This window comes from Physeter macrocephalus, chromosome 19 (assembly GCF_002837175.3).
Source record: "Physeter macrocephalus isolate SW-GA chromosome 19, ASM283717v5, whole genome shotgun sequence".
In the NCBI taxonomy this organism is placed as follows: domain Eukaryota; kingdom Metazoa; phylum Chordata; class Mammalia; order Artiodactyla; family Physeteridae; genus Physeter; species Physeter macrocephalus.
The window spans coordinates 4,363,062-4,388,769 of NC_041232.1; the positions used below are offsets into that span (position 1 = coordinate 4,363,062).

The window sequence follows — 25,708 nt, forward strand, 5'->3', positions numbered from 1 at the left end:
GGCAACGGCGTCTCTCGAAGGGGAGGGGCTGGAATTTACGTCACGGGGAAGGGGCGGCCCCGGAAGTGCGTCAGCCTCGCCCCCCTCGGCGACGACTCGCTCGGCCGCCGCCATCTTGCGAGCTTGTTGTACTGTTGGTGTGGGGAAGCAGGTTTGACGCCGCACCGCTCACCTATACAGAGGCGGACTGGCAGCCCTGAGCGTCGCAGTCATGCCGGCCGGACCCGTGCAGGCGGTGCCCCCGCCGCCGCCCGCGGCCACCGAGCCCAAACAGGTACCGCGACCCCCGCACCTCGATCTGGGCCCTCCCCTCGGGCGCGGGCCCTGTTTACTCGTGCAGGAAGAAACGGCGGTTTGGGAGGGCTTGGAGGGACTCCAGGTCCCAGGAGGCAGCGCACTTCCCGCCTCCCTTCTGGTAGCGAAACAAGCCTGTTAGAACAGTAGTTCTCAAAGTGTGGTCCACGTACCGGCTAGCATCACCTGGGAGTTTATTAGAAATTCTGAGTTTCCACCCTAGACCTTTTAAATCAGAATCTGCCTTTTAACAAGATCCCAAGGTGATTCATTAAAGTTTGAGAAGCACTGATCCCAGCGCATCCACCGGTCTTCTGTGTTAATTGGGCCCGCCGGCCCCCAGTCTTTGCCCAGGACTCCCTAATTTCCCAGCCTGCACGGTACATCTTTGAACGTTAATTCTCAGCATCTGTGTAGTGCTTACTCTAAGCCGGACACCGTGCCAGGCTCCGACGGAATGAATGAAGCGCAGCTCCTGCTTTATTTAGGGAGCTCACACACTAGTGGGGAGACAGATATAAGTGAATACTCAATAAATGTTTATTGCCTCAGTTACCATAAATGATACAGTTTCAGCCAACTCTTCAAAAGATCTCGGTCAGCTAAGGAGGAAAGACGTGGGTCAGTAATTGCAGTGTGATATAAGTATCAAGTACAAAGGAGACAGGAATTCTAATCAACACTGCTTTGATGGGATATAGGGGAGATTAAGGTAGGTGAAGCCCGCCGGCGTGAAAGGTAAATTGCCTTTAGAAGAATGAATCAGTAGTTCACCAGATAGGTGATTGGGAAGGAAAATACCATTCTTTATTCATTCAGAAAACATTTATTGAGCACATCCGGTATGCTGACCACTGCAAATACCTATGTATCCCTGGCATTTTCTCAGTATCTTGGGGAAAAATGACCAAGGTAATACCAGATAAGTGCCAAGATACCAAGGTGGGAATCAGATGGTGCCTCTTGTCAAGAGTAAAGAAGGTTAAAGCATAGGGTTGGGAAAGTGGTGGTTAAGAGGTGTATTTCTGGGGATTTGAACTCTTCTTAGCAGGCTATTGGGAGAAAAGGAAGGGATGTAGGCCGGATAGTGACATATTTGTGTTTCAGAAATTCAGGTAAACGGTGATGGGGAGAATTGCTAGGAGGACAGGTTAGTCATGTTATTCAAAAGACGTTAAGAGCCTGGCCTAGATTGTGGCTGGGGCATGGGACAGAGGGGATGGGCAAGCTCAGATCACAAAAGGGCTGATGGTGCAGGCTCTCCCTCCAAAGTGATGCATTGGAATCCTGGTTCTGCCATTGGGCCAGTTAAGGTCTCCATTCCTCAGTTTGTCATCTGTAAAATGACAAGACAATAATATAATAATAAGAGTACTTAACCTCTTAGGGCTCTGTAAGGGTTATAGGTTTAATATGCTTAAAGTGCTTAGGAAAGTATATGGAACCTACTCTGTGTTTGATAAATATTCTTATCATTGAACGTATAGGCCGAGGAAGGGAGAAGAGACCCACGTTTCTGCCCTGGATGACTGGAGGCATGGTTGGCCATTCATGAGGAAAGCGGTTAGAGATGAAAGTGCCCAGGACTGCTGGATCTAAAGCTGTGTGGCACATAAGAGTGATGTGGGACCTTGACGGGGGTAGAATGGTTCAGCCTGCAGGTGCTAGGGGAAGTGGAGGACGTTTTGTAAGTGCCTGACTGAGGATAGTGTGTATAGTGTGACGAGAACCAAGAACAGAATTTTGGGGTCCCCTAACACTATAGGGCAGGAGGTGAAACAGGAGCCAGTAGAGAAACTTGGGTGGAATGGTGAGCAAGAAGGAAATACAGGTGAGAATGGGACCTGGGAGTTGAGAGTTTTGTGAAGGAGCGGTCACTGGTCACACAGCCAGATAACCGATGTAGCTGGCTGTAGGCCGTCATTTTTGACTTTGGCATGAGCACTTGAAATGAAGGGGGATCAAATGGGAGGTGAGCAAGTGGGAACGGCAAGGCTGAGAGAACTCAGGCTGGTTAGCTACCAGAGGAAGGGGGGGAGAAGGCAGTAGCAGAAAGGAACATGAGGGCAGGGGAGAAACTTTGTACTTCTAAAATGAGAGACTTGACCCTTTGTTTACTAAGGGGAAGAAGCTGCTGAGGAAAGAATATTGGAATTTTTGGGGCAGTTAATGTTGAGTATTCCAGTGGAGTTTTACAAAACATTTGAACATTAAGTGATGGTTTAGGCTATGGAATGGATGCAGAAGGGAAGGGCATTCAAGGCAGAAGAAGCGGCCAGCAAGGAGTTTCCCATTTCTTTATTCAGCAGACAATTCTTACATATCCCACATCAGGCACATCCAAGGGTGGAGATACAGGCATGGCCTTCTGGATTCTGGAATGTGGTTTCTCAGAATGTGGTTAGATTTCCCCCCTCCATCTGAATCACATGGACACTTGGTAAAAATGCAGATTCCCAGTGTCACAGAGATGCTCTAGCTGGAGGGGAGCCAGGGAGGCTGCTCTTTTCATTGGTTCCCTGGGAAAGTCCCAGGCAAGCACAGAGCAGTTGAGAGAGTGGCTCTTCTGGAGCAGAGGTTCCTGATTCAAGGAAATTCTCGTTGAATTGGGCGGGAGAGTCTGTATTCTCAATAATATCCTAGAGGAGTTTAATGGTGGGCATCTGGAACCAAGCCAGGAACTTTAAGACCTTCCTTTTACTGTTTTCACAGCCCACAGAAGAGGAAGCATCTTCAAAGGAGGATTCTACCCCTTCCAAGCCAGTGGTGGGTATTATTTACCCTCCTCCAGAGGTCAGGAATATCGTTGACAAGACTGCCAGCTTCGTGGCCAGGTAACATAGCTACTCCTGCTCATGTGGGTCATGGGTAGATTTTAGCATCAAGAGCTCCTGAATTTGCGCAAGGGTAACACTTGGGTTTTTAGAGTGGTATTGTTCGCTCAGGCCTGTCAGCTCATCTAAAACCACAGCATGGTGTGAGGTAGGCAATGGGCAGGACTGGCATCTCTAACATGGTATGGCGGTGGCAGAGTACAAGGCACACCCAGCTCCAGAGTCACCAAGAACCTGTGCTTCCAAACCAAGCCTGAGGAAATACCTGGAAAGCTGCTTTGTCATGGATAATGTGTGTCTGTATCTGAGCTGCTGTGCTGGCCTTAGGAAGACAAAAGGGAGTTGATCATTCTCATTGTGCAAGGACTGCATTTCCTTTGACCCATCTGCAAAATGGAATAAAATACCACCTCAGAATTGTTGTGAGGCAAGGGTGAGGGGGACTGAGTGCAGTTCGGGTACATCATGTAGCTATTACCTCAGATGGCATGGAAATCAGCTTGATTTCCTCTTGTTCCTCCCCATTACACTTCCTCAGATGGAGTCTTCTTGATGGCCACTTGACTCCAAAGGTCAACCATCCCTTAGTTTAGGGCATTTCAAGTATTCCTTTGGCAGCCAGCAGGCCACATCCAGCCTACAGATCTTTTTGTTCATTCTCAACATTATATAATTTTTTAACTTTTGAATTAGTTGTCACTGTTTAAAAATGAGATTGCACACTAAATCTGGATTTCTGGCTTCTCTTGATGAGTTGGACGGCTCCTTGCATGGAAGCAGTAGCTGGCCTTGAGCAGACTGCTGCCCTCAGTCAGGGCATATGCTCTCCAGGGAGCCACACCTTGACCCTGAGGCAACATCCCCATCATGATACATCATTTAACAGATGGGTCCTTCCTTTTTCAACCTCTTTTTAAAATGAAACATAGAAAGAGGTTACTCTGGTTGATGTCTTTCATTGTGTCAGGCTCCATGCAAGTTAACCTTTCACATTACAAGGGCTTTGACCAACCTGGATATTGGGTTAAAACAGCTCTGTGCTTGATTGAACATTATTAGGCCATGTCAGATTTAGGGCAGCAGATGTTGTGTTTATAAGTTTAATATTTCATAGCAACGCTTATTCTTCCCCTTGTCCCCTGATTTTTTTTTTTAATTAATTAATTTACTTTTGGCTGCGTTGGGTCTTCATTGCTGCGTGCAGGCTTTATCTAGTTGCGGCGAGCGGGGGCTACTCTTTGTTGCAGAGCACGGGCTCTAGGCATGTGGGCTTCAGCAGTTGTGGCACATGGGCTCAGTAGTTGTGGCTCGCGGGCTCTAGAGCATAGGCTCAGTATTTGTGGCGCGTGGGCTTAGGTGCTCCGCAATATGTGGGATCTTCCCAGACCGGGGCTCGAACCTGTGTCGCCTGCATTGCAGGCGGATTCTTAACCACTGCGCCACCAGGGAAGTCCACCTCCTGATATGTTTTCCTGTTTAAAACAATAAATAGGAAAAGAGTGTAAGAGGAAGAATCACCACAGTCTCACAACCAGAATAGCTTCTACTAGCTGTTTTCTTGTTTCCTTCTGGCCCTTGGCATCCTTTTTTAGATTCTTGTAATACTAGTAGAGATACTTTCATATCCTGCTTTTTCCATTTGCACTGTGTTGTAAGCATTTTCCTGTGTTGCTCCACGGTCTCCTGGTGCTGCGTGGTCCTCTCTGGAAAGGATGCACCGTGTTAAGGTGATGGGCCTTCCTTGACTTGGCTGACTCCTCTGTGTTTTCCTTTTAAGTTGTTTCCAACATTTCAGTTTGGCAAATGAAGCTATGGGGAAGTCTCTGAGATTTTCTTTCCCTTTTAGATTGTTTTCCTAGAAGAAAATTCTGTGTGGCACATTACTGGCTAAAAGAGCATTTTTAAATATTTCTTATTTTGCCAAGTAGCTTTCCAATAATTTTGTGCAGCCCCCAAAATAAGAATCTCTCCAAGTTCCCTTAATAATAAATCTATATGTCCACATCTCTAGATCTATTTTTGACTATGATCATTGCCTTGTAGGCATTTCTGAAATCTGTGGACTTGCTTTTGTTTACGTTGCAGTGAAGGGACAGAGCAGCATCTCACTCTGGCAAGCATGCAGGACCCTCTGCTTTACTTCTGTTGGGTTCACATGTATTGATTGATTGAGCATAGAGTAAAAAAAAAAATCACCAACCCAATGTGGTTTTCCGAAGAGTTTTTTCTCTCTAGGTTTGGTCTTCCCTTCCCTGTATTTTCCTGTCAAGAAACTAAGGGAAATTACTCTTAAAAATTCCCACCAGCTAGGTTGAGTCAGAATCATGTCTTTTTTTGCTGAAATCTATTCCTTGTGTTAGAGAGTATAATTCTAAAATTAACATTAAGCTAATTTAAAGCAACAGAGTAGCTTGGAATGAACATGCCTGCATTCTCGTTGTTTTATATTTCAGATTGTTCCCAGATGTGAGGTTATGGCTTAGGAGGCGGTGGTAGAGAAGACAACCAGAGCCCCTTTTTCTAGCAGCCCTTTGTATGGTGGCCTAGTTTAGCCATATTTAAATGCACATTTACCCTCATCCTTGGGTGGCTTGCATTATTTAAGGGGGTGGAAGAATGCTTCTTCCTCAGGCATGGGGTTTCAGCTGGACTAATGCATTGTCACATTCAGACCTCATGGTGTTAGTCACGCTGCAGAGTGTGACCAGAACTTGTGGAGGAGGGAGCCAGGGTGCTGATGACACTGCTTTGGTGGCTAAACTGGGGCACAGCGTCACCTGCACCCTGTCTTCTGCCCTGTCTTCAACTCACAGGGCCAGGGTATGAAAGTGGAGTGACCCGGGTGCCACCAGCCTCTGGAGCTGTCCCCTGGTGTGTTTGGGGCACCTCTGAATGCAGGGCTCTGGTCAGAGTAGTGATGGAAGCCCCCCAGATCATGTCTCATCTTTATAGGACAGCCCCTTCTAGCCTTCATAGGAGTAACAGTCCCTGGCATTTGCAGGCCACTGTATGATTCAAAAAGACTTTGGCATCTCATTAACTAATTCGATTTTCTCAGTATTTCAAAGTAGAGAGAGAGGTGGTTTTTGCCATATTTTATGCATGGGAGATTGAGTCAAAGAGCAGTTTGGTAACTTGGTGAGTCAGTAGTGAACCCAAAACTTGAATGTGTCCACATCTTGTGTCTTTAAGGTTAGTGCACTTCCATAGATGTTGTGGATGTGTGACACCTTGAAATATTACTGTTGGGAGTCTTTAAAAAAATCAGGGTTCTCTACACATCATGAGAGAGACATTTTTCATTCTGAGGGTTTAAAGGCATACAAATTGGGGGACTTCCCTGGTGACGCAGTGGTTAAGAATCTGCCTGCCGATGCAGGGGACACGGGTTCGTGCCCTGGTCTGGGAAGATTCCACATGCCACGGAGCAACTACTGAGCCTGCGCTCGAGAGCCTGCAACCCACAGCTACCGAAGCCTGCTCTCCAAAACTACTGAAGCCCGTGCTCCTAGAGCCCGTGCTCTGCAACAAGAGAAGCCACCGCAACGAGCAGCCTGTGCGCCACGATGAAGAGTAGCCCCCGCTCGCCACAACTAGAGAAGGCCCACGTGTAGCAACGAAGACCCAATGCAGCCAAAAATAAAAAATTAATTAATTTTAAAAATGCATACAAATTGGGGACATAGGGTATATGTGGGAAACTATTCCAGATACAGAGAGATGGGGACCTCCCTGCTGTTTTCAGCACTCCCCTGTCATCTGAATGCGCCTTATGCAGCAGCACAGATGTGGTCCTTGGAGAACAGTGTTTCCTATATGAGCCTCACCCAGTAGTAAATGAGGTGATTTTAGCCAATATTTGGACAAGGCATTAAATCCCATTAAATGTTCTTTTTTTTTTCTTCTTCCTTCTTGTTACCCAAAGGACAGAGTCTCAGTTTGGTGCTAGCATATCTTTTAATACCTCCCCAGCACTCAGTCATCTCACTTTTAACTAAGAGAACTGGCCTCAGTCTCAGCAAACTTCAGCTAAACTTTAATCATGTTAGTTTTCATTGTATTGAATTTTATGACTGCGTTTTGTTAGTAAAGCCATAATGATTTTTATCTGAAGTAGTAATACATGCCTTCCCACCCCCCACCCCCACCCCCCGGCTGTGCCATGGCTTGTGGGATTTTAGTTCCCCAACCAGGGATTGAACCCGGGCCCTTGGCAGTGACAGCATGGAGTCCTAACCACTGGACCCCAGGGAATTCCCTTGCCTTCTTAGGTACATTTTTTAAAGTAAATAAATTTTAATAAAAGAAAAAAGCAATAGTCCAGATGGTTTTGGAAATGGCAAGACTGGCAGAGGAGCTGCAGGAATGATAGAGGTCTGGAGACCCTGTGGTAGAGGAGGCCTGCGCAGGCCGAAGGAGACGGGTACTGGCCGCTGATGCCAGGAGTCTCGAAGAGGACCTCTGCTGTGTTGAGGGATGGGCTAGTTTGAGTGCTGGGTGGTGCCAAGAATGGGGCTTGCATGGGCAGTGTTCTGGTCTGAGCAGCTGCAGGGGTTGTGGTATTAATGCTTCTCTTTTTTCCTTTTTCTAGAAATGGACCTGAATTTGAAGCTAGGATACGACAGAACGAGATCAACAACCCCAAGTTCAACTTCCTGAACCCCAACGACCCTTACCATGCCTACTACCGCCACAAGGTCAGCGAGTTCAAGGAGGGGAAAGCCCAGGAGCCCTCGGCTGCCATCCCCAAGGTCATGCAGCAGCAGCAGCAAGCCACCCAGCAGCAGCTGCCCCAGAAGGTTGGAGCCAGCCCCTCCCTTCGCTTCCCCAGGGCTAAGGGAGGCTGGGACAGGGAGGGGAAGATAATGAACTCTGCTGTCCGGACCTCACAGCCACCCAGGGAGAAACTTGAGGTCTTTATCCCCATCTTACAGAGGCAGATGCTGAGGCTCACACAGCAAAGTGTTGCTGACAGTTGGCATTTGCTGAATGCTGCCCTTCACACTCTGTGCTCAGTGCTTTGGGAGCCTTGTCTCATTGGTGCCTCACAGGGGCTGCATGAGGAGGCCAGTAAAGTGACCATTTTTCAGATGAGGAATCTGAGACTTAGGGAAGCACAATTTACCCAAGGCCACAGAGTCAGGACCCTAAAGTCCGTGCTCTCAGTTCCTACTCTTTTCCTTGACCGTGGCGTGAGGGCAGTGCTGCAGTGTGGCTTGTGGACCCCTTCTTGTGCATCCCTCTCTACTGTCTCACCTTCCCAGGGCCCCTCTTTCTGGCCTGCCCTATTACCCCCTTAGCACTAGGGACGATTAGGGCTGTCAGTGAGGACAGGAAGGGCCCACACATTTTGCCTCCTGTGTAGACTTGGACTGGTCCTTTCTCTTTGCTTCACTCCGGAGCCATGGTGGCAAAGGCTGCCCCTGGTTTTACAGTGGGAAGTAAAGGTTGGAGTAGGTTCTGAGACCTTGTGTTGTAATTTACTACTCCTAGGGCCTCAGGCGACCTCAGTTTCCTCATCTATAAAAAGAATTCACAGTACTTGTTCTGTCCACCTCGTGGTTCGTGTAGTGGCCAGATGAGGTAACAATCGTGGAAGTCCTCTGTCCAGTGGGGTCCTCTGCACACATGTAGGGCTTACTACATCCTCTGTCTCCCGTGGGCAGGGTTTCATAAGCTGTGTTCCTGTTAGATCTGCCACCCAGTTTTGGTCTTCAGTTTCAGGACAGCAGCAGAGATACAGAGGGACTCGGTTCTCATTCAGAAAGCCATTTAGGGAGTCGAGGCTGCAGTTGGCCAAGAAATTGGTGCCCTTGTGAGTTAGGATTCTCTCACACCATGTGCCAGTGGCGTGTGTGTGATCAGCAGAAGTGTAGAGGTCTGTGTCGTCTGCCGGGGGTGCGTCCCCGCCCCCTCTCTGGAGTCCCTCCACCCCTGTGCCTCTTGCTTCACATTCCCTTTGCATCTTAGGTTCAAGCCCAAGTGATCCAAGAGACCATCGTGCCCAAAGAGCCCCCTCCCGAGTTCGAGTTCATTGCAGACCCCCCCTCTATCTCAGCCTTCGACCTGGACGTGGTGAAGCTGACAGCTCAGTTTGTGGCCAGGAATGGGCGCCAGTTTCTAACCCAGCTGATGCAGAAGGAGCAGCGCAACTACCAGTTTGACTTCCTTCGCCCGCAACACAGCCTTTTCAACTACTTCACGAAGCTGGTGGAACAGTATACCAAGGTGCCTGGGCAGGGCGGGGGCCGGGGTGCTGGGCCCAGGGAAGGAAGGCATCTTACCATCAGCACTGTATCCACTCACTGTCTGCAAGGACCCCGCTCCTGTGTGGGGCCCCCAAGCAGATGTTAAAAATCCCAGTTCAGTATAAAATCTTGATTTCTATTCAGTTTTCCTAGTAAATGCAACGTAGACTGCTGTTTCTAAAGAGAAAGGAAACGTGTGATTGATAACTCATTAGGCGAGTGCCTGCTGTGTGAGAAGGCCAAGTGGTGCTAGTTGCTTTTATGTACATTTAAATTTTCGGTTGCTTCAATAGGGCTTGAGAAGAAGCAAGCTCTTAATAGTTGTCTCCTATTATCACCTAATTTTATCCTCACAGGAATCCGTAAGGTAAGTATTTTCCTTCCTATTTCAGAAAGCTCAGAGAGGTAAAGTACTTAGTTGTGGTCTCTCAGCTAGTAAGTAGCTGCACTGAGATTTAACCAACACTGGACTCTGAAACCTCTGTTGTTTTCCACCCTAAAAAGTACCTTGAGGGCTTCCCTGGTGGCGCAGTGGTTGCGCGTCCACCTGCCGATGCAGGGGAACCGGGTTCGCGCCCCAGTCTGGGAGGATCCCACATGCCGCGGAGCGGCTGGGCCCGTGAGCCATGGCCGCTGAGCCTGCGCGTCCGGAGCCTGTGCTCCGCAACGGGAGAGGCCACAGCAGTGAGAGGCCCGCGTACCTGCCGCGGAGCGGCTGGGCCCGTGAGCCATGGCCGCTGAGCCTGCGCGTCCGGAGCCTGTGCTCCGCAACGGGAGAGGCCACAGCAGAGGGAGGCCCGCATACCACAAAAAAAAAAAAAAAAAAAAAAAAAAGTACCTTGAATTAGAAGTATCATTTAAATAATCATTGGGAAGCAATTTAACATAAATAAGTGTAGCCAGTATTGAGTACTTATATTACATAGTATCATCTCATTTAATCCCTAATAACCTATAAGGTAGCCACTGTTATTATATTCATTTTACAGAAGAGGAAACTGAGGTACAGAGAAGTTAACTTGACCAGGATTGCACAGCTAGGGGGTTGCAGAGCAGGGACTTGAGTGCTGGCATTTTTATTCCAGACCCTAAGATTTTAATTATCATGCTGCGTTGTTGCAATCAAGAATGCAGACAAGGGCTTCCCTGGTGGTGTAGTGGTTAAGAATCTGCCTGCCAATGCAGGGGACACGGGTTCGAGCCCTGGTCCCGGAAGATCCCACATGCCGCGGAGCAACTAAGCGCGTTCGCCACAACTACTGAGCCCACGTGCTATAACTACTGAAGCCCGCGTGCCTAGAGCCTGTGCTCCACAACGAGAAGCCACGGCAATGAGAAGCCCATGCACCGCAATGAAGAGTAGACCCCACTTGCTGCAACTAGAGAAAGCCCATGCATGGCAACAAAGACCCAATGCAGCCAAAAATAAATAAATAAATAATTTTGTTTAAAAAAAAAAAAGAATGCAGACAAGTCAGTACTGGTATTTAAAATAATCAGATCGCTAATTTTTTTAAATAAATAAATTTATTTTTATTTTTTTAAATTTGTTTATTTATTTATTTTTGGGTGTGTTGGGTCTTCGTTTCTGTTTGAGGGTTTTCTCTAGTTGCGGCAAGCAGGGGCTACTCTTCATCGTGGTACGTGGGCCTCTCGCTGTCGCGGCCTGTCTTGTCGCGGAGCACAGGCTCAGTAGTTGTGGCTCACAGGCCTAGTTGCTCCGCGGCATGTGGGATCTTCCCAGACCAGGGCTCAAACCCGTGTCCCCTGCATTGGCAGGCAGATTCTCAACCACTGCGCCACCAGGGAAGCCCCAGATCGCTAATTTATTAAAAAGTACACTGGTATAGGGCTTCCCTGGTGGCACAGTGGTTGAGAGTCCGCCTGCCGGTGCAGGGGACACGGGTTCGTGCCCCGGTGTGGGAGGATCCCACATGCCGCGGAGCGGCTGGGCCCATGAGCCATGGCCGCTGGGCCTGTGCGTCCGGAGCCTGTGCTCCACAATGGGAGAGGCCACAACAGTGAGAGGCCTGCAGCCTGTGCTCCACAATGGGAGAGGCCACAACAGTGAGAGGCCTGCGTACCACAAAAAAAAAAAAAAGTACACTGGTATAGATATGCCTGTGGAACATTTTTCTTGCTACACACATAATGGAGGTTGTCTTTCCTTTTTAGTGGCGTGGTTTGTACATCTGTTTTTGATATCTAGAAACAAAGTGTTAAAGATCTGACTTGAAAGGTTATGTAATGATTTTCTCTAACTTCATTCACTTTAATTGTATAACTAGAAAGAATGACAAAAATGTTTGTGTTTAGGAAGTCCAGAAGCTAGGAGAGTAGCTGAAATAACAATCATTCAAGTCATAAGACCCAAGGGTTATTGTAACTACACAGTATCAATTTTAAGTGAGCCCTGGGTTAATTTCTCTCAGTGGACTGCTTCCAGAGTTAAAGGTCCGCAGATTCCTTTTTATTCTGTTAACTTTCCTATTCCTTCTCCCTCAGAATTTGGGTATTGACATTCATTAATCTGAGGGCACTGGTGTGTCTCTAGGCCTGGGAACTCTAGGAGCAGATCAGTTCCTGAGGATGAAGGACAGAGAGGATGGAGTGGGGCTGAGCTGCTTTTCCAGTGAGAGTGGATACACTTAAACAAAGCCAGTATTCGTTCTCTCAGCAAATATGCTTGAGTGTTAGACACTGTTCTAGGTGCTGGATATGTAGCAGTGAGCCAAAGAGAGAAATCCCTGTCTTTGTGGAGACTGGTCTAGTGAAGGGGCAATAAGCAAGTGCAACGTCAGTGTATGTCAGATGGTGATAAATACTATGGAGAAAATGCTAAACAGAAAGCAGGGGATAGAAGTCTAGGGAGTTGGAGCCTGTGGGCTGTAGTCTTCAATAAAGTCATCAGGGGGCCTGCTGGCATGTGCAGAAGGGTAAAGGGCAGATCCGCCCCCTGAGAGCAGTCATCACATGCTGACTGTATGCTCAGTGATCTGGTGGTGGTTTTGCATACTTTCCTGCTACCCTTGGTAACCTTTTAAGTTGATGATGCCAACTTTAAGTGGCAGTGTCACCATTTTGTAGAAGGAAACCAAGTTACAGAGGTTGAGTAAGTTGCCCGAAGTTGCACAGCCAAATGGAGCTGAGATTGGATCCCAGAATCCCATGCTTTCCTTTCTCCTGTGCCTTTCCACAGGCCCAGGAAGGCCACTTCTTTGTCCTGTGTTGTGCTGCACTGACAGTTGCTTTAAATCTTCTGTGTTTCAGATCTTGATTCCACCCAAAGGCTTATTTACCAAGCTCAAGAAAGAGGCAGAGAACCCCCGGGAAGTTTTGGACCAGGTAAACTAAATTTTTTATAACCAGTTACTGATGGCACTAACGTTACATTGTGTGGGTTCTGTTGTGTGTTTGGAAGTAGTCTCCGAACCAGTACCTTGTTATGCTCCAGGCACAGTCGTGGTGGGAGGAAAGGCCTTGAGGCTACAAAGACCAAGAAACTTGGATTCTCTGCTCCCCAACTTTCTGCTCTGCTGTCTGCTTCAGTCTCTTCTTTTCTTCTGTTGCTAGAAGTTAGCTTTTGAACAGGTTCTTTGGTGACAACTGCCTTTTGAAGTCCCAGGTTTTCAGAGTCGAAGAGAGAGGGCATATTGGTGCTGGCTGTTCTGGGTGCCTGCTTGAGGCTTCTGTTTTGCAGGCTTTCAGACTGCTGCTGCTTTTGTGGGCACTTGGTTGTCATGCAAACTTCTGGGAGGGAGTTTGCTATCCACTCGCCAACTCAAGCAGAAAACTTTGAGGTTATAACAAACAGCTGCCCAGACAGGTCTCTCTGGGCCCCAGTCAGAAGGTCTCTGTGGCATTTCATATCTTCATCCTGTCCAAACTCTGGGCCTGGCTGAAACCAGATACAAATACTATAGTCTGCCCCCAGGAAGTTCCCCTTTATGGGCAGATGAGCTTCCTGTTCTGAAGGAGATGTTGGCTTTGGTGAAGGCCTTGGAGATGATAACCTCCTCAGGAGCAGACCCTGATTCTGCTCAGCACCACGCTGTTTCCCATCCCTTCAGGTATGTTACCGAGTGGAGTGGGCCAAGTTTCAGGAGCGTGAGAGGAAGAAGGAAGAGGAGGAGAAGGAAAAGGAACGGGTGGCCTATGCTCAGATTGACTGGCATGATTTTGTGGTTGTGGAAACTGTGGACTTCCAACCCAATGAGCAAGGTAGGTCTTTGAGGAAGGTAGGTCTGTGACTCCATTTAGGGGAACCAGGAGCTTGGAGCCATCCTGGGAGATCTCTTCCAGCTGTCCCCAAGGAGCAGCAGAATCCCTCAGAGGGTTCTATGGGTATCCGCTTCCGGAAGACTTCACTTCTACAACATTGTCCCAGTTAAACCCAATTGAACAAATATTATCGTTCCTGACAATAATGGCCCAACGAGTGGGCCTCTGGAGATAGGAGAGAAATCAGACAGTCCCAGCCCTCAGAGAGCTAACAGAGTAGAGAGGGCAGATAGATGGGCCTTTGATAAGGAACGTCTGTGGAACCCTGCCTTTGACTCTGGCTCACCCTTTGCCAGGGAACTTTCCTCCCCCCACCACCCCAGAGGAGCTGGGGGCCCGAATCCTCATTCAGGAGCGCTACGAGAAGTTTGGGGAGAGTGAGGAGGTCGAGATGGAGGTCGAGTCTGATGAGGAGGACGAGAAACAGGAGAAGGCGGAGGAGCCTCCGTCCCAGCTGGACCAGGACACCCAAGTGCAAGACATGGATGAGGTATGCTCCTGGAGCCCAAGGAGATGGAGGTGCTCTCCTCCAGAGAAGTCCAGCTCCCTTGTGAATCTTGAAAGGAAGTGTGGGTTCCTAAAGAAGGAGTCCTGGCTGAGTAACTGCCCAAGCCCAGGCAGCACAGAGCCTCTTTCCAGCTCAGGCAACAAAGATTCATTCATAGGCAAGGATCTGAAAGCTGTGCTGGCCCTGTTCTGTGACCTTCCTCCTTTGCCCCGGGGCCCTGCTCATTACCCACCCCAGGCTGGCTGTCAGTTAGGGAAACCTCTATACCATGTACTTTGGCGCTTTTGCGCTGAGGCCCAAATGATCAGCCGTTTCCAGAGCTTTTCTTTTTTTCTGGGTGGGGGTGCACACCATGTGGCACGTGGGATCCTAGTTCCCCGACCAGGGATCGAACCCATGCCCCCTGCAGTGGAAGCACGGAGTCCTAACCACTGGACCGCCAGGGAAGTCCTCCAGAGCTTTGCTAAGTGGCTTTCGGCCTCCTCTACCCCCATCGAGGCAGACCCTCCAAGCAGGCATAGAGTCTCCAGAGCCAAACTGCTTTCCTCCCCGCGGAAAGAATTTGTGCAGCCTGAGAATAAAGACGCGTGTGTCTGGGAATTGACTTTTTCTCTCCCTCCCAGCATTGCTTCTTGAGCAGCTACCATTGAACGCTGACTTGTTCCCCACACCCCTCTCCAGCACGTTAAGTGCCCTTGGCCTCCTGTGACTGCCTGGTGCCAGCTGCTGGAAATGCCTGGGCAGAGTGTTAGCACCACGGCCCCCAGCACTCCCATTCATGCTGTGAGGAAGCAGCTTGGCCAGCTGCCGGCTGGCCTCGGCTGCCCTGGGAGGCTTAGCACATGGATGCTGACTAGCAGGGGCCTAGGCTCTTTGCCACCCTGAGAGCCACCAGGCCTCAGTTGCAGGGAGGTGGCTTCTCAGCCCCTCTCTGAGTCCTGCCACTGCTTTGCTTTTCAGGGTTCAGATGATGAAGAAGAAGGGCAGAAAGTGCCCCCACCTCCAGAGACACCCATGCCACCACCTCTGCCCCCAACTCCAGACCAGGTCATTGTCCGGAAGGACTATGACCCAAAAGGTTGGTTCTGCTCTTCTGCCCTCATGTTCCTCAGACCTGTCCATTTTTAGGAGGGCTCGAGGTGGCTTGTCATAAAGGCATTGATAGCTCCTCTGTCATAGGCCTCACGATGGGGAATGGGACTTCGTCATCTCTGGTGCTCTGGTGCGATGCATAGCGCCAGGTACAGCGTGGCACTGAATGGACGGTGCACAAATGAAATAGCACCCTCTTAACCTGGGCTGCCACCCAGTATTCTCACTCAAGAATTTCTTTTGCTTTTTAGCTTCCAAGCCCCTGCCTCCAGCCCCTGCTCCAGATGAATATCTCGTGTCCCCCATCACTGGGGAGAAGATCCCTGCCAGCAAAATGCAGGAACACATGCGCATTGGGCTTCTTGACCCCCGTTGGTTGGAGCAGCGAGATCGCTCCATTCGTGAGAAGCAGAGTGATGATGAGGTGTACGCACCAGGTGAGGTTGGGGGGCATCCCCCACTCTGTCCACACCCCTTCTTTGACTCAGCCCCATCTCACTTTGGCCCATGGGGAATCTCTGATCAACTTTATGCTTTAATCAAACATAGAAGGTAACAATTGAGGTCAATAAAAGCTTTAGAGAATAGGTGCAGCCTATGACACTACAAAATAACTTCCCATTTTCTAGAAGGACTCTTCATAGGGATTCTTCCAAAGGCAGGCACCTGATGTGGATAGCATGTGTCCATTGACATCCTAGTGCAAGATCTGACTACAGCTGGGAGAGGTGCTCACTCTCAGGCCTGTCTTAGAATGAAGGCTGTGATGGCTGGAGTACACTGAGCACCTTGAAATGAGACACGGTGCCTTGACTGTGTGTGAGAAGCAGTATGATAGGGAGGGAGGAAACTGTCCCGGAGGCAGGAGACCAGGCTTTTAGTCCTGACTCTGCTACTTGCCCCGCCACTCACGTGACCCTGTCTTCTTAGTTGCCTTTTGTAAGTCAAGGGGTTGGACAAGCCCTAGTTTACAGGCTTCGTGCTCATTGGGCAGCCTTCCCTAGGCTCAGAGGACAGGCGTGCTGCATTGGGACCCACAGATAGCCTTGTCCCATGAGAACAGCCTCCACCCTGCACCAGTAAAGCTGCTGTGTTGTCAGAGGGGCATCTGGTTTAGTTTTCCTTTCTGTCCCCTGTTTCCGTTCTGTGACTATATCCAGGTCTGGATATTGAGAGCAGCTTGAAACAGCTGGCTGAGCGGCGTACTGACATCTTTGGTGTAGAGGAAACGGCCATTGGTAAGAAGATTGGCGAGGAGGAGATCCAGAAACCAGAGGAAAAGGTGCAGCTCAGATGACTCTTAGTGCCTTCCCCGCCGTCAGACTCACACTTGGGCTCAGTTCCAGGAGCCCTGACAAGCTGTGGCTTTGCTTTCCCATGCAGGTGACCTGGGATGGCCATTCCGGCAGCATGGCCCGGACCCAGCAGGCTGCCCAGGCCAATATCACCCTCCAGGAGCAGATCGAGGCCATTCACAAGGCTAAGGGCTTGGTGCCAGAAGATGATACCAAAGAGAAGATTGGCCCCAGCAAGCCCAATGAAATCCCCCAGCAGCCACCACCTCCGTCTTCAGCCACCAACATCCCCAGCTCAGCCCCACCCATTACCTCGGTGCCCCGGCCACCCGCGGTTAGCCAGCAGCCACCTTGTGACTGGTCTTTCAGAGCTGGGTTCTTGGGGTTAGACATTGCAGGCTGAGAAGGGCAGCTATCTCACAGCGGGCCCAAGCGCTGAGTGGGTCAAGTCAAGAGAAAAAGAACCCTTTGGTTAGAAGTGGGAACCTCCAGCCTGATCTTCTCTCTTTGTGGGAGGCTTGGAACAGGGAGGGAGGCGAGTGGCAAATGTGAGAAGCAGGCTTGGGTCAGAGACAGGCTGGAGGGCTTAATGGGTCTTGGAGGATTGCTGGCCTGACTCCAGGGGGCTAAATGGAGGTCAGTGTCTTCAGTGGCTCTCTCAGTGTTTGCCAAGAGCAGCTGGTTGAGTCCCAAGTGGAAAGAGTGTTGCCCTGGGCCTCTCTCAGCGTAGTTCCTGTCAGGGCCCAGTGTGAGGCTGCACTCTCAGTCCCAGGGGGCTGAGTTGAAGCTATCCAGCCCCATCCTCAAAGCTGCAGGTGGCCAGTTGCCAGCTTTGTGTGCCCTTAGAGTACAGCCTTGGCTTCCTGTGACCTGTGGGTCTTCACCCCCACAGATGCCACCTCCCGTCCGTACCACAGTTGTGTCTGCAGTACCTGTCATGCCCCGGCCCCCGATGGCATCAGTGGTCCGACTGCCCCCCGGCTCGGTGATCGCCCCCATGCCACCGATCATCCACGCGCCCAGAATCAACGTGGTGCCCATGCCTCCCTCGGCCCCTCCTATCATGGCACCCCGCCCACCACCCATGATTGTGCCGACAGGTCAGTGGGTCAGGACTACAGGCCAAGCCCTGAGCAGAGTAGTGGCTGATGGTAGTGCCAGCTGTTCCAGCTAGTGGTCCAGCCCAAAGGAGAGCCTTGAGTTCACCATGTGAGAGATCCCTGAGCTGGGAGCCAGGGACTTATGGCTCCTGGGGGAGATAGGCTGATATGGCAGAGCTGGGGTCTGTGCACCCAGAGGGGTCAGCCTGGACAGTCACAGAGGCCTGATGATGCTTGCTGTTGGCTGCCACCTGTTCCATCCATCGGTCCTGCCCCTCCTTCAGTTTCCTGCTACCCAGTCTGGGCAGTCTCCCAGGTCCCCCTGCCAGGGAACTTGCTGGCTGCCAGACACAGCAAGGAGTGGTCCTTCACACCTCTGACTGGGAGAAATGGGAAACCTTTGCAATCCCCTTTTCACTCTCACCAGCCCTGAGTCCTGGGCCCTTCCTCCCACTCACGTGGCTGCTTATTCCTGTCATTGCAGCTTTTGTGCCTGCACCACCTGTGGCACCCGTCCCAGCTCCAGCCCCTATGCCGCCTGTCCACCCCCCACCTCCCATGGAAGATGAGCCTGCCTCCAAGAAACTGAAGACCGAGGACAGCCTCATGCCAGAGGAAGAATTTCTACGCAGAAATAAGGTATACATCTGAGTGCTGCCCACAGCCTGGAGTGTCTAGATGGGCCAGGGTGGGGGGTATCCAGTCCTGCCCCAGTCACACGCTCCGTGGCCCACCCTGTTTTTCCATGGTTTTGGCTTCTGGGACCTGGGTCAGCCCTTGGAGGCCCGTGAAGCTTCTGAGCACACACTAGATGGGGGGTCAGCAGCCAGAGGAGCAGACAGTTGTCAGTAGTCCCCCTGGTGTGAACTGTTGCAGAGGCCAGCAGGGAGACCCAGCTGCACAGGCAGTAGGACTCAGGTGTGGAAGGGGTTCTGGACACTGGAGGGAATCCTGGGTGTGATTCTTAATTTGTTTGTGGCCTTTGCCTCCAGGTCCAGCCCTTAGGAGATGGTGTGTTGTGGGGATCCTGTGGGGGTACTAGAAATAAGAGCTGGGAACCTTGTCACTGCTGGTGCCTGGGGAAGCTCCAGTGAGGAGGCAGAAACATTCCCAGCCGCCCTCCCCCCCCCGCCCAGTGTATTTGACCAAATCTTTTTTCTTTTTTCCTTTTTGATGGTAGTTTCCATTTCTTGAGTACCTACTCAAGTGCTGGGGCAGAGCCACACATTTTACAGGTACTTGGTCTGTTGAATGCTCATAACATCACCATCCAGCAGTTGTGATCAACCGCTTTACAGACATGGCGTTGAGGTTCAGAGAGACCTAGTTAGCAGGGAAGCTGAGTTGGGAACCCAGGTCTTCTGACCTCGCAGTTCATATTCTTTCCTCCTGTGGTACTTCTTGAGGCTTGCAGAGCACTTTCATGTCTCTTCTTCGGCTCCAGCTTTACCAGTAGGCAGGGATTGTTCTAAAGAATGGAAACCAATTCTTGAAAAGGGCGAGTGATTTATTCTGTCACAAGTGGTGTCAGTAATGAAACAGGCCAGAGTCCAGGAGCCCTGATGGACAGGTGACATTGTCTCGACTGGTCCAGGAATAGGAGAGCGTAGTTCCTGATTGACTCAGGCCTCCCCAGGCATAATGGCCACCTCCTGTTTTGCAGGGTCCAGTGTCCATCAAAGTCCAGGTGCCCAACATGCAGGATAAGACGGAATGGAAGCTGAATGGACAGGTGCTGGTCTTCACCCTCCCACTCACAGACCAGGTATGAGTTGCTGTCCCCAACTGGCATCAGGTACAGGGGAACCAAAGAGTCAGGGGGAAGCTGCCTGCAGCTGACCTTAGCAAGAGGTGACTGACCTCTCCTCGGTCCCATAGGTCTCTGTCATCAAGGTGAAGATTCACGAAGCCACGGGCATGCCAGCAGGGAAACAGAAGCTGCAGTATGAGGTGAGTTGGGTGTCTGTAGTCCTTGCCCCCTCTGTTGTCCGAGAAGCTAATAAATCCCTTGTGGAATCAGAGGAGTGGGGAGACACCTGGGTGTGGTCATTTGAGTCCATCCTGGAAGTGATGGTGCTGGTGGGGGTTGCTGGGGCAGGTTAGTCTGACAGGGTGAGGCTCTGGCGGGGTCACAGCACAGTCTTGTATGGGGTTTGAATGCCTCAGTGACATCTGGGGACCAGACTTCGGAGTGCTCTGGTAGGTTTCTGTCCCAGTGGTAGAGCCATCCCAGTCAGTGTGGTCTCAGGTAGCCTGGCTTTGTGCTTGGACACAAAGGTGATAGTCCACCTCACCTTGGTGCCTGCCAGGTCACAGAGGACTGCTGTGTTCTTCCTTTTTGGACTTTGACAAATCCCCATTCTGGGCCTCAGTTTCCTCCTCTGTAAAGTGAGGATGTTGAACTAGTTGATCTCTAAATGTCTTATGATTTGAGAGTCAAAATTCCATGGGGTTGGTCAAGGCCAGAATTTTGGGGTGTTGACAGCATGGCTTGGTCGGAAGGAAGGAAAAGCAAAGCATTCTGGGAGGAACCAGAGACCTTCACTCCTGCCCTGTGCCACTCCCTTTCCCACCCCACCTTCCTTCAAGCCCTTGTATTTGCTAAGTTCAGAGTGTTGGGACTTGTGAGGCTGCTCTCTGAGCTCAAGGCCAGATTGCCCTGGACTGAGGCACTGCATCTGTTTTCTAGGGCATTTTCATCAAGGATTCCAACTCGCTGGCTTACTACAACATGGCTAATGGTGCCATCATCCACCTGGCGCTCAAGGAGAGAGGCGGGAGGAAGAAGTAGGAGAGAAACCTGCTGTCAGGTCCCAACTACTGCCGTTTTGCCTCCTGTCCCCTACCCCTGTCCCAGACCCAGGAGACCCTGCCTTGCGCATTTGTTTCCCTCTTATTAACTTTGGAAATCCAAATTGTCCTGCAGAGTTTCCTCCCCCCACTCCCTCCCCACGTTGATCAGAGAGGGCTTTCTCAGGCATTCTCCTCTCCAGTGACCCCTGGAATCCCTTTGTGTTTGGGTCTTGATTTGAGGGGTCATTTCTTCAGGTAGCCCATTAGGGAATGTGAAACCGGGGATGTCCTATAGGATGTTATCATAGTGCCAAGTGATACTTGGCTGGTAGAATATGGTTGTTATCATTAATCATTTTGTATCTTGCCATGGGCTAATAAACCTCTCCGACCCTTCTCGGGAAAAAAAAAAAAAAAATTTCTAGCGTTGGCTAACTCTGTGAATTTGGGTAAACACCTGTTGAAGTTGGCCCAGAAGAGTCTGTGCGGATTGATGGAAAAGTGGTGGCTGATTGTTGGTTGTTATCATTAATCATTTTGTATCTTGCCATGGGCTAATAAATCTCTCCGACCCTTCTCTTGTAGTTAATGTCATGAGACTTGTCTCCTGGCCACCTGTGCCCTGCCCAGACCTAGGAGCATGGCACAGTGCCTTGTGGCTCCTCTTCAGCTCTGAGGAATGCTGGGCTTTTAACTACATTCTTGCTGCCATCAAGTCTTCTATGACTCTTTCTTCGATATATTTTTATTGCCTTCTTGAAACACATGGATCCTCCAAAGGCATAGCCCCGTACGTATAACAGACTAATACGTATAACATGCCTTCAACATGCCAGGACCACAAAAGAACACAGACAGATGGGATGCAGTTCCTAGGTCAGTGGGCAGCATGCAGATGAGACTAGAAGGTGGCAGTTTCCTGCAGGCCAGGGATCACTCATCATCACCTGATAAGTGACCTTGGGCAGGTGGCTTATCCTGAGTGAGCACAAGTATACGATGAGGTTTTTAAAAAAAAAAGTGTTTATTTTAAAAATACTTCATTGTGCCAAGGCCATGAACTATTTTAAGAACTTTATAAAATTTAGCCAACTACTCTTTATTGTTTTAAGCACTTTATCAATTTTAACTCATGTAAAATTTTTTTTTTTGGCTGTGTGTGGCTTGCAGGAGCTCAGTTCCCTGACCAGGGATTGAACCCAGGCCATGGCAGTGAAAGCCTTGAATCCTAACCACTAGGCCACCAGGGAACTCCCTAACTCATGTAATCTTGCTGTGGGTGTTCCTGTTTTACACTTGAGTAAACTGAGGCAGAGAGATTCTGAATCACGTGCCCGCAGTCACACAGTAAGAAGATAAAAAGAGAATGTGTGCAAAACACTTGTCAGTCCTTGTTCCCTAGTAAGGGCCAGACACAGGCTGTTATTTTTGGAGTTGTGCTGTCACAGGGAGGTAGGTGCTGCTGTGGGTGGGTGTTCACAGGGAGGAAGGTGAGAGCCTGTTGATAACCATTTCCTGGTTTTAAACCTAAAGTTGATTTCATTCTGAAGATCTCGTGTGTTTATCCCCTGAGAGTTTCTAATGCCTTTTCTTTGCAGTCCTTCCATTTCATCCTGTGCAGTCATCTCCCAGGCCCAGAAGGGTGAGGCCATTCCCAGGGTCACAGTATTCTAGTCACCATCCCCTCCACCCCCTCACCAAGCTCAAAGCTTCCAACTCTAGACCTAGGCCTCAAGTGGCCCTTTTGCAGTGCCAGTTATGTGGCTCCATTACAAACTGGTCACGTTTTTAACTTGGTCAGTGGGATGTTATTCCTCACTCTGACATTTGCTTCCCTCCTGGTAGCTAGAAGTTTCCTCCAGTGGCCAGGGCTGAAATTTGGCTTCCTGAAGCTCCAAGATTTGGGTGCCTGAAGTGAGCCCACTGCTGGTTGCTTCTCCCTGGCTAACACCAGAAATCCCCTGAACTCCCCCTGGGTCTTGTTCCAAGAGGAAAGGGGGTCACTAGAGCTGGGGGAGTCCCGTACTCCAAGCTCTCCTTTCTTCCTAGGATTGGCTCTGGGGCCAATCTCTCCTTCACAGGTTGGCAGATCTCACCGGCCTTCCATGACTGAGGCTGCAACTGGAGGCCAGGAATGCTGCTGGGTGGAATGTGAGTGAATGGGTCCTTTGAGCTGCCCTCTGGGGCCGAATCTCAGCTTCCTGGAGTTCCTGAATGAACATCTGTCCTGGCTCACTCAGTTGCAGAACACCCATTGACCAAACAGCTTTGCGATCGTCAGTGGCTGCAGGCCCAGCGTGCAGCCCAGTGCTCTGCACTTTTTGTTTAGAACCTGCAGCATGTAGGCATCGCCTTGCTTGCACAGCTTTTCTGATTCTCACTGCATTCCTCTGAAGATTATCTGGCCCATTTTTTTAGATAAGGTAGATACCCAAGGCCAGTGAGGGCTCTGGAAGGCCAAAGCAGCTTTTCTATTCCTGGTGACCACACTATCCTCACCACTTTGCCAGACCAGACTGTGAAATGGGGAGAAATGCTCCTGTTGTGAGATTGCTGGGAAAACTGGGCATGGCTTGGTGCTTTCAGGCTCACTATAATTTTAAAGACTTGCATGAAGAGGGCTCTAGGAGTAGTAGACATTAAGAAATTTCAGTTCCACCAGCTGCTTGAAATGAGCACTTACCATGTAGCACAGAGGAGGCTACTAATGATTAGACCCATTTCACGTTTTAAAATTATGTATTGTATTGAGAATGTGTACAAACGTTATATTAGGATACTTGAAATATGTGATATACTGTAATAGCAATCTTTACAGGTAATATTTCATTTATCCTTATAACGCAAAAATCAAAAAGGTAAAATACAATATAGCTCATGTTTAAAAGTGCATGAGGGGCTTCCCTAGTGGCGCAGTGGTTAAGAATCCGCCTGCCAGTGCAGGGAACACAGGTTTGAGCCCTGGTCTGGGAAGATCCCATGTGCTGCGGAGCAGCTAAGCCCGTGCACCACAACTACTGAGCCTGCGTTCTAGAGTGCGTGAGCCACAACTACTGAGCCCGCGTGCCACAACTACTGAAGCCCGTACACCTAGAGCCAGTGCTCTGCAATGAGAAGCCCACGCACCACAACGAAGAGTAGCCCCCACTCGCTGCAACTAGAGAAAGCCCGTGTGCAGCAATGAAGACCCAACGCAGCCAAAAATAAATAAATTTATTTTAAAAATAATGAATAAAAGTACATGAGTTAGTATTTAAGATTCTTAAAAGTTGCTGTTTTTTTTTTTGCGGTACGCGGGCCTCTCACTGTTGTGGCCTCTCCCGTTGCGGAGCACAGGCTCCGGACGCGCAGGCTCAGCGGCCATGGCTCACGGGCCCAGCCGTTCCGCGGCATGTGGGATCTTCCCGGACCGGGGCACGAACCCGTGTCCCCTGCATCGGCAGGCGGACTCTCAACTGCGCCACCAGGGAAACCCTAAAAGTTTTTAAAAATAAAAGTGAAGTAGGCTCCTGGGCACCAGCTAAGTACCTTCTGAACCTTAGCTCTGCTCTCATTATAGATAAAAGCTGATATCTGGACATCTGTCTGCTCCTGGCGAACACTGACAGATTTCCCAAGCACATTCCAGGATCCAGGAGAGGGGACTGCACGGGAGCTCGTGTAAGGGCCTGAGCCAAAATTTCTAGGAATGACCCCAGTAGGATGAGACTCGAGTTTTTCAACACATTCCTGTAGCCCTGGCCAAGCATCTCTCATCCTCAAAAGAACATTTACAGCAGCCAGTCTACGAGGATGTTTCACAGCATTGCCAGATGCCTCTTATTTTATACTCCAGTGAACCATGTGATTCTGTAGGGCATTCCTTTGGACCATTCATTGATTCATTCATTCATTTTTGCTTGCTTTCTCCAGTCTAACTACACCATCTTCTGAGCCTGCTTCCCTTTCAAGGGCTTTGCACTTGCTGCCCCGCTTCCCATATACCCTTCTCCCAGATCCCTGCACAGAGGCTTCCTCATTTCCTTCTGCCCCCATCTCTGCTCACCCCCTTCCCCAGGGGTTTCTAGGGTAACATCAAATAAAGAGCTCTGGATTTTGAAGTGTAAAGAGCTAACATTTATTAAGTATCTACTGTGTGCTGGAAGCTTGACTCTTCACCAAGTAATTACTGACCTTCCTATTTTTCAGAAGAGGAAACGGTCTGAGAAACTAAACAATTTTGCATAAGAACATCCAGTTATCGAGGGGCAGAGCCTTGAAGCGAAGTCTTCCAAGCAATGTGCCATTAGTTAAATTAGGAAAATTCCCCTGCTGCAGCCACAGGCTGTGGTGGGAGACACTCAAGACAATAATGAGTTTGCTAGTGCTTGGCAAACTGCAAATGCCACGACTTCTGGCTACCATTTACTGGGAATCTCCATGTGCCAGATGTTTACCATGTACTGTCACACTAAAAGTCAGAACCACACCTCCAAGGAGATATTTTTTCATCATTTCCATTTTGCACATAAGGAAATGGGCTCAGAGAGAAGTGATTTGCTCAAGGTCACAGTGACAGCAGAGATTTGAATCCTCGGTGGTGGGTTTTTTTTTTGGCCACACCCCCCATGCAGCTTGCAGGATCCTAAAGTGCTGAGTTGTAACCACTGGACCACCAGGGAATTCCGCTGGGTGGTCTTATGTAAGAAAATCAGAAGCTGGAGCATCAAGGCCTTAACTTGAGGTCAACATCTATCCAGTCTCCCAAGGAAGGACACCTGGATGCTCCTGACCTGCTCCTCCAACCCCACCCCAGATACCCCTGGAGTGAACATCACTGTACACGTGCCTCACAGAGCTGAACGTGTTTGGGATATGAGCCTAGAACCAGAATTATAGTCAAAGGGTTGTGGGTACTTTGTCAGGCTTGGTGCTTCACATCTGATCCACGTGCATCTGACTCCTCTTTCTCCCTTCCCTGGGATAGGCCCACACCCCGTTGTGAGGCCTACTCTGACCTTCCTGGGAGCTGGGACTAAGAGCCCACCACTCTGGAACTACTAGAGAGGTGGAACACGTCCTCCCAGACTGAGAGTTTAAGACCGAAATAGCATGTGTTTGCTGTTGCCCTGTTTATGAAAAACAGAAGCCTATGGAATGTCAAGACTGCACAGTGAAGTCTTTAAGAATGTCTGGGCCACATGGCATTAAGGAAATGGCTGGTGAGATCACTCAGGGCTTAAGACCTCCCTTCTTAGGGCTGCTTTGGGCTCCTTAGCAGCCT

General features: G+C 49.8%; 1 protein-coding gene across 1 annotated transcript; it reads left to right on the forward strand.

The window, feature by feature from the left end:
* Positions 1–85: 85 nt before the first annotated feature.
* On the forward strand, positions 86–20,843 carry SF3A1 (splicing factor 3a subunit 1). Its single transcript, XM_024121022.3, has 16 exons — positions 86–274; positions 3,007–3,128; positions 7,720–7,927; positions 9,099–9,356; positions 12,647–12,721; positions 13,447–13,597; positions 13,954–14,147; positions 15,126–15,243; positions 15,509–15,694; positions 16,418–16,539; positions 16,641–16,886; positions 17,445–17,652; positions 18,137–18,291; positions 19,316–19,417; positions 19,531–19,602; positions 20,342–20,843. The coding sequence occupies exons 1-16, from the start codon at positions 212–214 to the stop codon at positions 20,441–20,443; spliced, it is 2,382 nt and encodes a 793-aa protein (XP_023976790.1). The 5' UTR covers positions 86–211; the 3' UTR covers positions 20,444–20,843.
* The last annotated feature ends 4,865 nt before the right edge of the window (positions 20,844–25,708 follow it).